General features: G+C 51.7%; 2 protein-coding genes across 3 annotated transcripts; both read left to right on the top strand.

The window, feature by feature from the left end:
* The first annotated feature begins 1,747 nt into the window (after nucleotides 1–1,747).
* Nucleotides 1,748–7,764, top strand: LOC116939382 (cilia- and flagella-associated protein 36-like). 2 transcript variants are annotated; one of them, XM_032947652.2, is made up of 10 exons: nucleotides 1,748–2,052; nucleotides 2,213–2,277; nucleotides 3,122–3,223; nucleotides 4,320–4,434; nucleotides 4,777–4,867; nucleotides 5,136–5,274; nucleotides 5,469–5,589; nucleotides 5,674–5,864; nucleotides 6,084–6,239; nucleotides 7,009–7,764. In XM_032947652.2, the coding sequence occupies exons 1-10, from the start codon at nucleotides 1,959–1,961 to the stop codon at nucleotides 7,093–7,095; spliced, it is 1,161 nt and encodes a 386-aa protein (XP_032803543.1). In that variant the 5' UTR covers nucleotides 1,748–1,958; the 3' UTR covers nucleotides 7,096–7,764. The 2 variants fall into 2 exon arrangements, with proteins under 2 accessions (XP_032803543.1, XP_075921254.1); XM_076065139.1 differs by having other exon boundaries at nucleotides 1,983–2,052; nucleotides 3,122–3,272.
* A 138-nt stretch (nucleotides 7,765–7,902) lies between these two features.
* On the top strand, nucleotides 7,903–15,705 carry SNX15 (sorting nexin 15). Its single transcript, XM_032947653.2, has 7 exons — nucleotides 7,903–10,013; nucleotides 11,675–11,710; nucleotides 11,931–12,054; nucleotides 12,532–12,647; nucleotides 12,938–13,232; nucleotides 13,551–13,805; nucleotides 14,006–15,705. Exons 1-7 carry the CDS (start codon nucleotides 9,909–9,911, stop codon nucleotides 14,065–14,067), a joined length of 993 nt encoding a protein of 330 aa, XP_032803544.1. The 5' UTR covers nucleotides 7,903–9,908; the 3' UTR covers nucleotides 14,068–15,705.
* Nucleotides 15,706–17,109: the final 1,404 nt, after the last annotated feature.

Below are 17,109 nucleotides of genomic sequence, written 5' to 3'. Positions count from 1 at the left end.
CGGCGGTTGGTGGGGGACGGCGGCGGTTGGTGGGGGGCAGTGGTGGGGGGCAGGCGGCGGTGGTCGGGGGCGGCGGCGGTTGGTGGGGGGCGGCGGCGGTTGGTGGGGGGCGGTGGTGGGGGGCGGCGGCGGCGGTGGTGGGGGGGGCGGCGGCGGTGGTGGGGGGCGGCGGCGGTTGGTGGGGGGCGGCGGCGGCGGTTGGTGGTGGGGCGGCGGTGGTGGTGGGGGGCGGTGGTGGGGGGCGGTGGTGGGGGGCGGCGGTGGTGGTGGGGGGCGGTGGTGGGGGGCGGCGGCGGTCGGTGGGGGGCGGTTGGTGGTGGGGCGGCGGTTGGTGGGGGGCGGCGGTGGTTGGTGGGGGTGGCGGTGGTGGGGGGCGGCGGCGGTTGGTGGGGGGCGGCGGCGGTTGGTGGGGGGCGGCGGTGGTGGTGGGGGGCGGTGGTGGGGGGCAGCCGCGGTTGGTGGGGGGCGGCGGTGGTGGGGGGCGGTGGTGGGTGGCGGCGGCGGTTGGTGGGGGGCGGCGGCGGTTGGTGGTGGGGCGGCGGTGGTGGGTGGCGGCGGCGGTTGGTGGGGGGCGGCGACGGTTGGTGGGGGGCGGCGACGGTTGGTGGGGGGCGGCGACGGTTGGTGGGGGGCGGCGGCGGTTGGTGGGGGGCAGGCGGCGGTGGTGGGGGGCGGCGGCGGTTGGTGGGGGGCGGCGGCGGTTGGTGGTGGGTGGTGGTGGTGGGGGGTGGTGGTGGGGGGTGGTGGTGGGGGGCGACGGCGGTGGTGGGGGGGCGGCGGTTGGTGGGGGGCGGTGGTGGGGGGCGGCGGCGGTTGGTGGTGGTGGGGGGCGGTGGCGGTTGGTGGGGGGCGGTGGTAGTGGGGGGCGGCGGCGGTTGGTGGGGGGCGGCGGCGGTTGGTGGGGGGCGGCGACGGTTGGTGGGGGGCGGCGACGGTTGGTGGGGGGCGGCGACGGTTGGTGGGGGGCGGCGGCGGTTGGTGGGGGGCAGGCGGCGGTGGTGGGGGGCGGCGGCGGTTGGTGGGGGGCGGCGGCGGTTGGTGGTGGGTGGTGGTGGGGGGCGGCGGCGGTTGGTGGGGGGCGGCGGCGGTTGGTGGTGGGGCGGCGGTGGTGGGTGGCGGCGGCGGTTGGTGGGGGGCGGCGACGGTTGGTGGGGGGCGGCGACGGTTGGTGGGGGGCGGCGACGGTTGGTGGGGGGCGGCGGCGGTTGGTGGGGGGCAGGCGGCGGTGGTGGGCGGCGGCGGTTGGTGGGGGGCGGCGGCGGTTGGTGGTGGGTGGTGGTGGTGGGGGGTGGTGGTGGGGGGTGGTGGTGGGGGGCGACGGCGGTGGTGGGGGGGCGGCGGTTGGTGGGGGGCGGTGGTGGGGGGCGGCGGCGGTTGGTGGTGGTGGGGGGCGGCGGCGGTTGGTGGGGGGCGGTGGTAGTGGGGGGCGGCGGCGGTTGGTGGGGGGCGGCGGCGGTTGGTGGGGGGCGGCGACGGTTGGTGGGGGGCGGCGACGGTTGGTGGGGGGCGGCGGCGGTTGGTGGGGGGCAGGCGGCGGTGGTGGGGGGCGGCGGCGGTTGGTGGGGGGCGGCGGCGGTTGGTGGTGGGGGGTGGTGGTGGGGGGTGGGGGTGGGGGGTGGTGGTGGGGGGTGGGGGTGGGGGGTGGTGGTGGGGGGCGGCGGCGGTTGGTGGGGGGCAGGCGACTTGCGGGGCTGCGCCGTGACGCCGTGCGGCTCCACTCGATCCCTTCCCCCGCCACGCGGTGGCGTCCCTCGAGCGGCTGAGGCGGCGGCGGCGGCGTTGGCGGCGCGCCCCGGCCGTGCGAGGCGGGACGGCGGGAGCGAGTTCAGGGGGCGGCGCGGCCAGGGCGGGGACCACCTGGACGTGAGGGGACCACCTGGACGTGAGGGAACCACCTGGACGTGAGGGGACGTCGGGAATCCGAGCGGAGGTGACCCAGGCGGGACTCGGGCCCTGCCATGGTGGACTGGGTGCTCGACAGCGTCGTGGGCTTCCTGAGAAGCCCGCGATGGGACGAGCCGATACGCCGCTTCATGGAGCTGGAGTGCTCGGGTAGGGGCGAGCGAGGGACGTGGGAAGTCGGGTCAGACGGGGACTTGGGATGGAGACGGGGACTTGGGATGGAGACGGGGACTTGGGATGGAGACGGGGACTTGGGATGGAGACGGTGGGGGTGGGGGATAAGGTTAACGCGGTCTCTCTGTGTCTGCAGTTTTCCAGCCCGGCGAGGAGAACCCCCTGTGTCTGAGCGACATCCACGGGCACTACCGCGACGTGGTGAGTGCAAAGACAAAGATCCTCACACATAGCATTTTAAGAGACTATTGGGGCGAGTGCTGTTAGCGAGTCGCGCCGATGAAGGCCGGGACACGGCACGCGAAGTGATTGGGTGGCCAGTGGCACCACAATCACCGTCAGCACAACCGCAGTAAAACTGTACGCAGCATTAACATCGCCACAATCATAGCAACAGTATAAAAAACAAGCATCTTCATCACCACCACCAGCAACAGCATCACTAAAATCACAGTTAACACTAGCGACCACGTCAACATCAACATCGCTATAATAACAGTAACTATACCAACCATTTTCAACACCATCAACATCATCACTACAATCAGAGTATCACAGAAACACATCACCATCATCACACCGTCAGATTCACAGCACCATTAAGATCATCATCACAGGAACACATCAACATCATCACAGTAAAACTGCACCGTCAGTAACATCATCACCATAGTAACATCCATTGGGGAATTTTATTGTGTTATTTTATTTTATCAATGTATTATTTTATTCTCATTCTACGTGACTTTACCGAAAGAACCAAAGAAGATGGTGAGAGCGTATTAACACAATTATTACCGTCAACAAAATGAACACGATCATGGTTACCAGCTATTGTGTGGGCCCACTGTGGGATGAAGGTCTCCCATCTCCATCCCACACGATTCCACGATGCCACAATCCTATTCGCAAATCGCCACCCACTGTTCCATTGGCACCTACACCACCACTACTATCACCAACAGGCTTAATTTCACCGTCTGCATTTTAGTTTTTTCCCCGTGGTTTTTTTTTGCCGTTGCACTGTGCATCTGGATGTGTGTAGGTCGGTGACCTGCTGGATGAATACTGCGAGGAGGTGGGCATTTCAGAAGAGGCTTTTCTGGAAGCCTGTGATCGAGCTCTTTCCCACGGTGACCTCTCACAGGTGTTCACCGACACGGACGTTGACATGGAAAGACTCGGTTCAGTGCATGGTAACTGGAAGCACTGGGTTATTGATGTGAATTAAACGTACAGGCCATAATAGAGGGGTTTTTTTTTTGGGGGGGGGGGGGGGGGTTAGATCGCGTAAATCTAAACGTGTCATTAAACCCGCCACCAATTGACACGGCCAATTTAGTAAGGTTTGTCACTTTAAAAAAAAAAACATGCCAATTAGTTACTGTTCTTGGTTCTTTCGGTAAAGTCACGTAGAAGGGAAACAATAAAATAAGAAAAATATAAAACAATAAAATTCTCACGACGTTTCGACTGCAACACAAGCAATCATCATCAGGTGTGAAAACCACACCTGATGATGATTGCAGTCGAAACGTCGTGAGAATTTTATTGTTTTATATTTTTATTATTTTATTTAGGAATAGGTTTTACCCTTTTAACTGGCACAAAAACTGACACCTTTATTCAAGGCATCATGTTTGCAACGACCACAACACAAGCAGTCAAAATGCAAACAAAAAAGACAACTCTGATAATAATATGCACTGTCCTTGAATTTGATTGGTCCACACCCGAGACAGCTTTTCTTAGAGCCTAGTCTCCATTGGTGTTGGACCAGAAGACGCCAAAAGGCGTACAACTCAAAAACAGCGCACTATCAGAGTATTGAGGGCTCGGGGTGAGCATTAACATTGAGACCTCCTTTGCCAGAAACAAGATTTAGGAATAGGTTTTACCCTTTTAACTGGCACAAAAACTGACACCTTTATTCAAGGCATTGTTTCCCTTCTACGTGACTTTACCGAAGAACCAAGCATATGAATCCCTGCAGTCACGAAAGCTTTAAATCAAAATTAGTTAGTAGTTCAGCACACCGGTGTGTTGGAGAGTAAACCCACATACAATTCGAGTACGACGTTTCGCCGGTAATTACCCAAAACAACTATTACGGATAATATTGATCGCGAAAGCCTATGTGTTAAACTACACTTACCTTTTTATTTTTTATTCTTGGTTCTTTTGGTGATAATGGCACATTTGGGCAATGTTTGTGATTGCTTATTCCTTTAACCGAACCACAGAGTGCGTTCAAGCCGGTGTGGGCTGCTGAGGATTTTGTTGCCTTCAAAGAGCTGATGGTGGAGAAGAACCTGGAGATGCAGGGCCGTGCCTTGAATGACATAGTCCAGCACCAAGGTAGTCTTAAGGCCACTCTGCATGTTTGATTCAAAGTGGCTAAAGGATTATGCTTTTGTAAATAAGCAGCCTGCAGTGAGTGGACGTATTCATCCTTTCACAAAAATGTACCCAAGGAAAATATTAACTTGGTTTTGCCACTGCGCAATAGTTGTAACTGAAGAATATATTCCAACTTGACATTCCTAACCCATCTTGCCAGTTTTGGAAAAGTATGTGTATACTGTATCTTGCTGTCGTCTCCATTTGCTGCTGTATAAAATGTTGTGGCACGCGGTTGGCATTCAATTCCGGAGGTAGTTGCGTGATGATGGCTGTGACTGGTTCTTGTTGTACTCGTAGGGGTGCTGCCAGACTGTCTTCTGGAAGGCGGGGAGGATGCTGTGTCTATGCTGGAGCGCCGTGAGGCCGAGTCTCTACACGAAGCCCTCAGGTGTGGCCAGCATGGCCAGCATGGCCAGTGTGTTAGTTCACATGGTCTCATATGTTCAGGCTAATTTTATTCACGTGTTTACATGTAACAGGGGCTTTTGCCCTTGGATATATGCACATATATATATCAATACTTGTCGACATGAAATTAGTTATGTTTACGAATTATGCATTTTGTAGAAAATATTACAAGTGCTTCTCTCCTTCACTGGTGTTTATGCAGATAAGTTTTCTTTTCATGGACAGTGTAAACATGCTTGCTTGTGCAGGCTTTCCAAGGAGGAGTATGAACAGGAGCTGCTAAGAAGACGGCTGGAAAGCATAGCTGCCGAGGAGAAGCCCAGAGCGACAACAGAGGCCCCAGCTCTCCTCCCAGATGTTCCCGGTAGCACGGCTGGCCCTCGGCAGGTTTGCTGACGCACACTGCTCACGTTTTGCATGGTGCACACTTCTCTGGTCAATTGGGTTTGTATGATATTTGTGCATCTTGGTTTTCATGCCTATGTCTTATTGGATCTGTGTGTTTATTGTTATAAATGACTCTGCATACGTTTTTGATTATTGCATGTTTACTTGTAATAAATGAGAAATGTGTGATACAGCAGGGGGCAGTGGATGCTGCACTGGTGGAAGGTGCGACGACTGAAAATGGAGGGAAGAGTGAGGATTTTGTTGCAGCACGAGCTGCTGCCACTGCAAACCTGGGGGACAAGATACAAGGCAGTGAGTGACTTATTTACATCAGCACCCATGTTTGATCTTTACAGTTTGGCTCACCCATGTACTGTGTGGTTTGATATGGACCAGATGGCTGTAGCATTGGACCAGAGAGAAAGGCCCTGGGCCCTTTGCGCTCCTACCCGCGGGGCACTCAGCTGGACGTTGTGGCCTCTGTTGGACATGGGCCACCTGATGGGGGACATTCACAGCAGCAACTGAGCAATGAAGACATATCCAGCAGCAGAGTTGTGACATCTCAATCCAGAAACGAAGACACAGTGAGCCTTGTTTGCACCTTCCCCATATCCTGACATTAAATATATAAAACATGGCATTCAGCCACAGGTTGCTTATTTGCATTGTATATAATGTATAAATCATGTTCTATATTACAGTGAGAGGTTATGAGTTATGCATGCTTGTATATGTTGTGGTGATTGTTAAGTTTTCCGGTAGCCACAAACTGATAGAATCGGTGTTTACTTGCCGTAATGCAGGACCAGTCGACATTATGTGAGGAGGAGATAGCAAAGAGGAGGATGTATCTGGAGCAGCAGAGAGACCGGCTCAGATCGGCACAAAGGCTTGAGGAGAGGGGGCGGTCCCTGGATGAGAAGACTGGCAGTGCCTCTGGCACACATGCAGAGTTCCAGGCAAGCGGTCCCAGACTTCACATGACACCCAGTTTGTTAATGTTCGCATTACCATGGCTCCCTCTACAAGTGGCCCACCAATGCCAAGTCCAAATAAATGTAGTTCTGTAAATATTAACTTAAAGCTTTCGTGACTGCAGGAATTCATATTCTTGGGTCTTTCGGTAAAGTCACCTAGATAGTTAAAAAAAAAATAACAAAAAAACTACGACGTTTCGATCGCAACACAAGCGGTCGTCTTCCTGAAGACGAAACGTAGTTTTTTGTTATTTTTGTTATTCTCTTTGAACCTATCTACGTGACTTTACCGAAAGACCCAAGAATATGTAGTTCTGTAGTTAAGTAGGTTTGTATGCTTCAGACACCGTATCCTCCAATCTGAATGTAGAAACAAAGCAAAGTAAACTTGACTGTCTAGTTGGGTGAAAATAAACAATACACTTCACCACAAATAACCTCAGTTCTTATGCTTCTGGGTTAGTTAAGGGGACTTGTATATCTAAATTTGATTTGGTGAAGCATCTTTTAGGCAATGTCTTTTTAACACTGGTTTATAATGTGCACATGCTTTAGCCATCTATAAATTCTCTGAGTTCAGATTTTGATTAGTTTTGGACCACCTTACCCTCAGCTGTGATTCCAGAAGCCAATAAGAATTAATTAGCAGACCTTCCTGTTACAAGAGACTATGAAGTATGGCTGGTGGATCAGTGAGTGCTTGGGCCCAGTGTAAAGATGAGTCAGAGCAGTGCCATCTCTTCATTTGCAGGAGCTTCCTGAGGAGGAGAAGAAAGCACTTCAGAGACGGAGGCTGCTCGCAGAGACCCTGAAGAGAGAAGTTCTTCACAAGGACTGATCAACGCCCTAATCTTTATTGTATCTTGAAGTATATTGATCCGAGTCCAATGCTATATTAATGAAATTCTCGTACCAAGGGATAACATTTGTGTTTATTTTGCTATACAGTATATGTTGAAAGAGGTTCTACTTAATGTACTTGTTAAACTTGTATCCATGCTAATAATTTAGCTTCATAATTTCCACATTCTGACATATATTTTGTATACAAGCCTCAATTTGATGTCAGCGATACTACTACTGATATGTCATATTCAAATGTTTATATAGCAGCTTCTTCACGTAGTCCGTATTGTATATTTTGATATGAAAAGTTGAGATTCAATTTCTTCCAAATGCAATTTTTGTAATTCGCCATTTATACTTGATTTCTTTTTTACTCGCTGTATATCCTACTAGTATAATTGTATATTTTGATTGTGAATGATCTAGATGTGACAATGGTGCTGTCGAATGCTCTCATATCATTTAATTTCAAATGTACCTCATGTCATTGCATCTTAAATGCCCACAGATATAGAAACATAAATAAGTAGACAATACACCTTACCATATTGTCTTTCCATTAAAAATCTAAAGTTTAATTTTACACATTTCATCGGCCACATGGCCTTCTGGGAGTGCATTTTTCAGCAGCATTGGTTTAATAAAGGCAAACTGGACACGTTTTGGCATTCAGTTTCTTATCAACGAATTCCTCTACTTGAAAAAAAATGTAAACATAAACATAACATCTGTATGTTTTCTCATAAAGTGCACAAGTCCTAGTTTATAACTAATTTTAAATGCTCTGGTAAAGTTCGGTGCCATTTTAGGAAAGGAACACCCCAGTTCCAGTGTTGGTGTAATGTACGTGAAGAACTTTCGATTACTGGATGTAAGAGTATGCACAGGCATGTATGGCTTGCAATAAGGTGGATAAATATAATGATCCTGTAATTATGTAATAACTTGAATCGAATGACCAGTACGCAACAGGGTGGGTTCCATATGTCTTGTGATCCCCAATCAATTGATACAGAACATTTTTCCCCTTTGCATATTCATTTTTGTTTTAAATAAACCTTATTTAAAGACATGTTTTCGGGAATTACATGGGGTCACAAGACATCTGGACCACTTTGCAATGTTTTAGTGGTTGTAAATAGATAACCCGTGTACATTTCAGGGAGGATGAGTTCCATTGCTTCCATTTAAAATACCTGGTCTGGACATAACGAAACAACGAATTGCAATATGCAAGGGTGAGTGTGAAACCCTAACATTAACATGTCCAGGGGCGGAGCCAGGAGGGTGACGGGGTAAACAATTGTCACCCACGAAAAAATATTTAAAAAATCGAAAATCTTAAACATTCTGCGTCTAAGTGTACGACACTCGGTCTGGCGGACTCCGTGCAACTGCATTGTCAGAGTGTGTCGCTAACCGATGGCGTGGGGTATAGCCGATTTCTCATTCAATCATTCTTGAAATTAAAATTTATTGAATGTCACCCCGGGGCTGAAAATCCTGGCTCCGCCCCTGAACATATCCACATCTATACCTACGCAATCAAGTTCCAACGAAACCAGGTCACTTTGACCCGACTAGATCTTGGAAGGGCACGATTACAGTAACCCATGAGTGGTCAACCGCTCTTGGAGAAGATTATTCCCCTACCTCTGGTTAGCATGGTTGGTAACGGTGCGAAAGAAGTTACATTATCAAGGCCAAATGACAGTAAAAAAAAACACATTTTATCCGGATAATCCCATGAGATGGAATATCATTTATAAGGACATCCCAAGTTCTCAAGTGGCATACAAAGTAAACAATGAAATGGATATGAATACAAAACTAAAACTTATCAGGAGTCTCAAGTCCTTGAAACTGTGGATTTGACTGATGTGTGATGGTGGGGATGAAATGACAATATCTGGGTCCCTGTTGGATGTGGTTATATCACCAGCGTCGGTGCAGGTCATGGGACCAACACTTATGAAGGTGGCTGCAAGAGTCCTCTTAAGAGGAGCTCTGAGTCGTGGCTTCTGGGTTAATATTTATAGGTCTACAGTGGTTTGTTTCGTAAGACACTTTGACCGAACGTTTGCCTTGGTTTATCATTGAAAGCGGTAAATGCCTGGGGGAAATTATTTCTGTAATTTTATTCAACCAGCCACAGGCCATCATATATCCTCCTGTTCATGGCTTCTGCGTCCACATCTCCAGATCCCCTCGTATCCAAGTCGCAGTGTCTCTTGGTCTCGATCTCTGTTCCCGTCTCCCCGTGCCCCACGTCCCCTTATCCCGGGACCTGTCGATGTTTTAGAGTCTCCGCACTCTCGTGTCCTCACGTCCCCTTGTCACCGTGCCGCAGGAGTGTCCTCGTCCCCGTGTCCCCCAGGAAGTCCCGTGTCTCCACGTCCCGTGTCACCGAGGAAGTCCCCGTGTCTCCGGGTTCCCGTGTCACCGAGGAAGTCCCCGTGTCTCCACGATCCCGTGTCACCGAGGAAGTCCCCGTGTCTCCACGATCCCGTGTCACTGAGGAAGTCCCAGTGTCTCCGGGTCCCCGTGTCATCGTGTCACCGAGGAAGTCCCCGTGTCTCCACGTCCAGTGTCTCCGGGTCCCCGTGTCTCCACGTCCCGTGTCACCGAGGAAGTCCCCGTGTCACCGAGGAAGTCCCCGTGTCTCCGGGTCCCCGTGTCTCCGCGGGAGGGTCCGGTGACCGCCCGCCCGCCCGCCCGCCCGTGCTCGCCGCTGCCTCCGCGTTGCTGAGGCCGCCGCCGCCGCCAGAGAAAGAATAAGAAGTGAACGAAGAGGCTCTGAGCGCGATGCCGCGCAGAGGGGCAGAGAAGGAGCCGCTGAGCCGCTTCTATTCGGTGTCCGAGCCGCGGCTCCATGAGCGCGGGCACACGGAGTACAAGGTCACGGCGCGGGTGAGCGGCCGCGGCACCCCCCCCCCACCACCACCCCTCTAGCCGCCTGGCAGCGCTCTCCGCCGGTAGCGCCACTAGGCCAGTCCGAGGCTCCGGCTCGTGGCGGGCACGGGGGGGTTGGGGCGTACAGCGACGGTATACGCGCGTTGTTGTTGTTGTTGTCGTCGTCGTTGTGTTTCGTTGTGATTAAGTAATTTATGTGAATTCCCCGCCAGCTGGGGATTTGACGCGAGTGATTCATGCGTCTCGATTTAATGTACGCTCTGGGCTCCCACTTGCGGTTGCCACCTGTACGGGTTTGACCCGAATAGTCTGGGAATTGGTTACATCTTGACTTAAAAGCTTTCGCGACTGCAGTAATTCATATTCTTGGGTCTTTCGGTAAAGTCACGAAGATATGTTGACGAGGACGTTGCGATCGCAACGCAAGCGGTCGTCAGGAAGATCAGGAAGATGACGACCGCTTTGTGTTGCGATCGAAACGTCGTAGTCAACGTATCTTCGTGACTTTACCGAAAGACCCAAGAATATGAATTACTGCAGTCACGAAAGCTTTAAATCAAAATATCTTCGTGACTTTACCGAAAGACCCAAGAATCTGGGAATTGTGTTCAGGTGACGAGGATTGAATGTGTGCCGGGATCTGGTGGGATTGTGTTACCTATACAGTATCACGGGCATAAATATATTCGGGTTGGCTGTGTGTAAGAAGTTGCAAGCCGAGCAGAATTCCGCCTCCGTAATCTTGCCTGGGATGCCGTTTCTACCTCCGCTTACTGGCGATCGCTCGAGTTTCTGTTGTCGATTACACCCGACTGGGACGTTCTTTTGTTGACCTAAGAACACGTCGTTGAATAAAGGTGGAGGCAACATGGTACCGAGAGGCTTAACAGAAGCGCGTTACTACGGTAGAGCACTTTGCCTGTTCATTATGAACGTACTTGTGTGTGTGCGTGTGTGTGGTGCTGTGTTGACCATCACGAATGTGGTGGACGTGGCACCTGGGGCCAGCCAATGTTTACAGCCCGAAAGGCTTCAGTAATCTTCTTTAACGGCGAAGACTAAACTGCGTGTAGTTGCCAATTTCAGTTTCGGTTTCATTTATTTTGGTATAGCCCTGTGAGCCATTCGGCTCTTGAATCGGGTGCAACCGCAACAGACAAAAAAAGCTAAAACATGAACAAGAAACACATCTTAAAGTGACTACGTGACTATGCGCAAACAGAAAATCCAAGAAAAGACAGCAAAAATATTGCAGAAAAAGCACCGTACACCAACGCTGTGTGCAAAAATCCCTAGTGGGATGCAAGTCCAACAACAACACAAACAACCACAAGACAACCTACATTAAGGCCATCAGTCTAACTCCGTACTACAACAAACAAATAAACATGGCCAATGAGGCGAACTGAAGCCTTGGCACTAGCCCTGACCATGGCAGGCCGGGAAGGAGGGCTCTAGTAAGGGGTCACCACCTTTCTCCACTGACGACGAGATTTAGTGCACGAAGAGTTGCCACCCTTTACACACACTCAACCCGTTCCGTATTTCTCAGTCGGCCTCGGTCTGTCAGAACTGTGCAGTAGGCAGTACCGTAATGTGTTCAGTTAAATCAATTCCTAGCCTCAAATATTAATAACCTGTAAACTTATCTTCCACAGATCGTGTCCAGGAAACATCCGGAGAAGATTTCGGAGGTACTGTGTATATATATTTTTTACACAGTGTATATTTTCAACACCATCATCGTGAAGCTCGCCCCACCCCAAACCATTGCCATCTCTCACCGTTTCCCCGATCCGACAATTCATCCAGCTCCAGCACACACAGTTTTTTTCCGTGAGTAGCAGCTTGTGTGGTGTGTGCGCCGGGTGGGGTCACCGATGTGACACACGGCTGCTTGTGCGCGAGTTGCAGACCGTGGTTTGGAGACGCTACAGCGACTTCAAGAAGTTGCATCGCGACCTGGCCTACATCCACCGCAACCTCTTCCGCCGCCGCTCGGAGGAGTTTCCTGCTTTTGCGAAGCCCACAATATTTGGTGAGAAGGCAACCTTTAGGTGGCGCAGCGCCGTTGCTACCGCAGTCTTTGATCGAATAAATGTCTGTGATCGCTGTAGTGTCCTATTTGCGCTGCTATTTTAATTGCATAAAGTACAACTCATTTATGATAGGTTCATTTTAATGTCTGCCACGCACCATTGAACTTGGCGATTAAGGTTGTTTGCTTGGCTCTGAAATTGATTGTTTTAATCCCTCATCCCTTCTTCCCCACTGTTCCTTTGTCCGATGCGAATGCGTTTGTGGCTTACTTAATTGAAGCAACTCTTGCTTACTCCCGCAGCCATGTAAATCTTACACCACTACAATTGTTTCATCTGCATGAATTTCTCCTACAGAAGTGCATTAACGCTAAGTGATTTGCGAGACAATAACACCCGCTACGACCTTCATGCTAGAGGTTGATGGTGTGCCCTGTGCGGGTAATGAGCGGCGGTGGGGCTGTGTGTGTGTGGAGGTCGCTTCGAGGCGGCCGTGCTCGAGGAGCGGCGTGCGAGTGCCGAGATGCTGCTGCGCTTCGCTGCCACCGTGCCGGCACTCTACAACAGCCAGCAGCTCAAGGACTTCCTGGAGGTGATGCCGCATGTGTTTGCCAGAAGCAGGCGTTAGCTGTGTATCAAGAAAAATCAAACTGCTGAGATTTTTACTTGAAGTCAAATTTTACTTTAAAATACAGTACTTTTTTTTTTATGTTGTACACATGCTAGAGACCTAAGATACAGTTTATGTTACACAGCCTAAAGTGTTGACTACCGAATCACACGACAAAAGCTTCCATTCGCACATAAGTGACACATACGCACGTGAAAACACGAATATGTTATCAGTTTCTACCCCAAATGTATGTGCATTTTTTTAATCAGGGAGGCCATAGCTATGAGTTAGGAGAGTCTGCTCCTCTGCCATCTCTGCCCGAACCACTGCTGCCTTTACCGGGCATCGATTCCCCGCCATCCACTCCGCCGCTGCCTGCCAACACCACCATACCACCTGCACTCCAGCCCTCACACAGCGCGTCATCAGCTGTTTGCCAGCCTCAAGTTGCAGATGAGGACTTGGATCTGCTGGATGGCCTCACCTCCACGCTGTCTGTGAGCGGAGTAGAAGATTGTGTCATCTCCACGGATCTATGTCTAGACGAGGCGGGACCTCCATATGGTGAGGATGCACCTGCTGCCAAACATATTTTTAATGAAGGGGTGTTTTATTAAAGAGAAATAGCAAGATTATTGGGTTGTATCCGTGCATTGGAAAGGTTTATACAATTTTCTTTTGTATAATAGGAAATCTAATTATCAGCAATTATCCATCCACTGCTGGATGAAGGCCCCCCAAGGCCGTTACCATCTCATGATCCTGGGATGTAATAATGCACCTCGCACATGGATGTGAGCTGATTTAATTTTATAAAATAGAATGACATTTAAACAATATTCTAATTTCATGTATGGTTGCATGTTGGCTTTGATACCACAGACACAGCCCCAGTCACCACCACACTAGATATGAAGATTGAGGCACCACGAGAGGGACAAGGCCTGCATGAAGAAGAGAAGATGGAGGACACCCAGGGGCAATACAAAGGGGGTAGAAGCATGGACGAGAGAGAAAGCGAGAACAAAAGTGACAAGAGTGAGGATGTTGGTGCTAGGGATCCCAGCTTGGCCTCTATTCCTGTAGCTGGACTTTCCCAACATGAGTTGGAGTTGTTTGACCCCTGCGCCAAGTCAGGTTTGTTATGCACAATGTACACTTGGGTGGCTGCTACACCATAACATCACCTGACTCAGAACTCAAATGCTGTCAAGCAACCTCCAAATATATGAATGAGAAATACTCTTATTTGATCGGCCTTGTCTTGGTGAAGTCTTTGTTGCTGCCCGGATGAAATGATGTAACATGCAATTGTGTGGGCATTTGTGTTTTATCAGGAGAGGAGGACGGAGATTGGTTTGCTGAGCTGCTCGAAGATGACGTCCTACATGGCGTTTAGATTTAGCCAAACGGCACATCACTTCTGACTTTGCACAGATGTGACTTCATTCCAGTGAACAAGCCTTGCCTTTCAAGGACTACATAAAGGCTTGGATTAGTTCACTTTCTTCTGATTGGCCAGCATTCTATACACTGGTTAGATGAACATTTAAAGGCATGTGGTGCACAATGTGAGTGTCACCAGCATTGCAACCAGTGCATGCAGGATGTCTTAAAAACAACAGCCAAATGAGTGATGCTTCTGTAAATAAATGGTGACGAGGAATTCCTTGCGGCGGGGACTTTTGACAGGTGTGGACCGGGGTGCGCGCTGCTGGTCTCTGCAGAACCTGCCCAGATTCTGGGCACCAGTGCAAGGCCAGGAGACCAAAGAAGACACCTCCTTGGCTCGATGTAGATGCATTCCTCGCGTTGTGCTGCTTCTCGTGCTCGCTGTCCATACACCGTGGCATGACAAGTTAGCACAACCAAAAAGCCCTTGGTACTGATGGCTCCATGATGAATCTTTGGTTAGGAGAATATGGACAGTATGAGACTTAAGTGGCTGCATTGGGCAGGTTGCCGGTTCTTGCCGAGTGCCAAGCCACTGGGGTGCGAGGTGTACGTCAGCCAGGTGTTTTCCATTTTGTCTTTAAAGCTGCTAAAACTCGTATGTATGCAAGTAAAATAGCAGTTCTGAGCAAACTGGAAAAAAAAACCAGTACAGTGACAGAGAGGAAGTGGTTGTAGCTTATGTGCACGTGTGTGACGTGGACAAGGCGGTGGAAAGTCGTGGTGACTGTTAAGCAGCACTGCAAGACGCATCACGTATTTAAAATCATAGTTAATTGCGTGCGTCCTGCGGGGTTTCACACACTAATTGAATAAGTGCACTGGGTTCTCCCGTATAATCGCCGGACCCTGTGTTTAGTTTGTTGTGCCCACCCCCCCGCACCTCCGATTATCACAGTTTTGGCTGCGTACGTTGCCAAAAAAGTTCAACGTACAATACACTAGGGTGAATATAAAGAATTAAAATTCAATACACTTTTCCTGATTAAAAGATTACAACCTGCTCCTGGGCAAGTACTAGGTGGACTGCTGCATCTCAGAATAGTGAGAGATGCGGACGGCTTGGGAAGGCCATCATCCAGCAGTGGATTGGTGGTGGATGATCATGGTGAAATGAGCACGTAAAAACAAGGTTGATAAACTGACGATACATGTAGACTGAAACCACCGGCTCACGCTTGCATACTGTATACTGCATTTCGGAGAGTTGTTGAAGACGGACTGAGACGACAATATTGCAATGTTCAACTAAAGGGGTGAAGGAAACTTTCCCCCGCGTTATTTTGAGTAGCGGGTACTGTGGGAAGCGTGTGTGGTGCTGTGGCGTATCGAGATAGACGTGCACGTACACGCATCGTGTTTTACGCGCGGTTTTAGGGATTTTTTCCACACCATCGGGTTTATGCTAATGCGACATTGATGTTGCGCGTGTGGAACGTGTGGCGTTTCGAGCGTGGGTTACGCGGTGGGGTCAGCCGTGCGTGACCCCACGCGGCTCCTCCCAAGCTGCTGTGCCCGGGGATCATCGCCGTTCTTGCACGTGCACTGCTATTGCGACCGGCTTCAATAAAGCACACGGCTGTTACGACCGAGTCTTTCTTACGTGAATGCAGCCAGTTCGGTTTTTCCCCTTACTCATTTGCAATACTGTACGGTAATTGCATATCCGCGCTCACGGAGGTGAGCTGTTGGCTCAACCAATGTAGCGTGACCTTGTGTTTAGGGGGGGGGGGGGGGAAATAAAACATTCAGGGGTAGAGGAACGAAAGGTGTTGTCAAAGTTCTATGTTCGAGAAAAGCGTTTCAGCCTCAGGGCTCAGCCTGCCCTACATTATCGTCTTTTGGTTTAAGACGTAGACTTTCGCGACCAATATACGTTAAGTTTTTTGGGGGGGTTAGATCGCGTAAATGTAAATGTGTCAAACCCGCAACCACCCGGGTTTGACACATGTACAATTACATTTGCAAATGTCGGTTTACTCTCCAACACACCGGTGTGCTGAACTACTAAGGAATTGGCTGTTTTGTTTACGCGACAATCTAACCCAACAAAAAAACCTGGATTTTTTTCATGAGCTCACGCTCAGACTTCACGTGATAGCGTCGGCGGGAGGGAGGGCGTTTAGTTCCTCTATTGAAGGCCACCACGTGGACCGGACCGTGGGGCTCATTAAAAAAAAACCCCAACGTGTTCGATGTATCTAAGAGTCTAGGAGGAGACACTGGTGGTGGTGGTGACCCCGCTCCCCCTGGCTACCCTGACCACCCTCCCCTTGGCGACCACTAACCCTGGCTACCCCCTCCCCCTGGCTACCCCCCCTCCCCCTGGCTACCCCCTCCCTCCCCCTGGCTACCCCCCCTCCCCCTGGCTACCCCCCCTCCCCCTGGCTACCCCCCCTCCCCCTAGCTATCCCCCTCCCCCTAGCTATCCCCCTCCCTCCCCCTGGCTACCCCCCTCCCCCTGGCTACCCCCCCTCCCCCTGGCTACCCCCCCTCCCCCTGGCTACTCCCCTCCCCCTGGCTACCCCCTCCCCCTGGCTACCCCCCCTCCCCCTGGCTACCCCCCTCCCCCTGGCTACCCCCCCTCCCCCTGGCTACTCCCCTCCCCCTGGCTACCCCCCTCCCCCTGGCTACCTCCCTCCCCCTGGCTACCCCCTCCCCTGGCTACCCCCTCCCCCTGGCTACCCCCCCTCCCCCTGGCTACTCCCCCTGGCTACCCCCCCTCCCCCTGGCTACCCCCCCTCCCCCTGGCTACCCCCTCCCCTGGCTACCCCCTCCCTCCCCCTGGCTACTCCCCCTGGCTACCCCCCTCCCCCTGGCTACCCCCCCTCCCCCTGGCTACCCCCCCCTGGCTACCCCCCCCTGGCTACCCCCCCTTGGCTACCCCCCCCCCCTGGCTACCCTGACCATCCTCTCCTTGGCGACCACTAACCCTGGCTACCCCCCTCCCCTGGCCACCCCCCCTCCCCTGGCTACCCCCCTCCCCTGG

This window comes from Petromyzon marinus, chromosome 6, assembly GCF_048934315.1.
Source record: "Petromyzon marinus isolate PM22_M1 ecotype Great Lakes invasive population chromosome 6, UKy_Petmar_22M1.pri1.0, whole genome shotgun sequence".
In the NCBI taxonomy this organism is placed as follows: Eukaryota; Metazoa; Chordata; class Hyperoartia; order Petromyzontiformes; family Petromyzontidae; genus Petromyzon; species Petromyzon marinus.
Note: the sequence above shows the minus strand (reverse complement) of the source record. Positions and strands in the feature narration are given on the sequence as shown.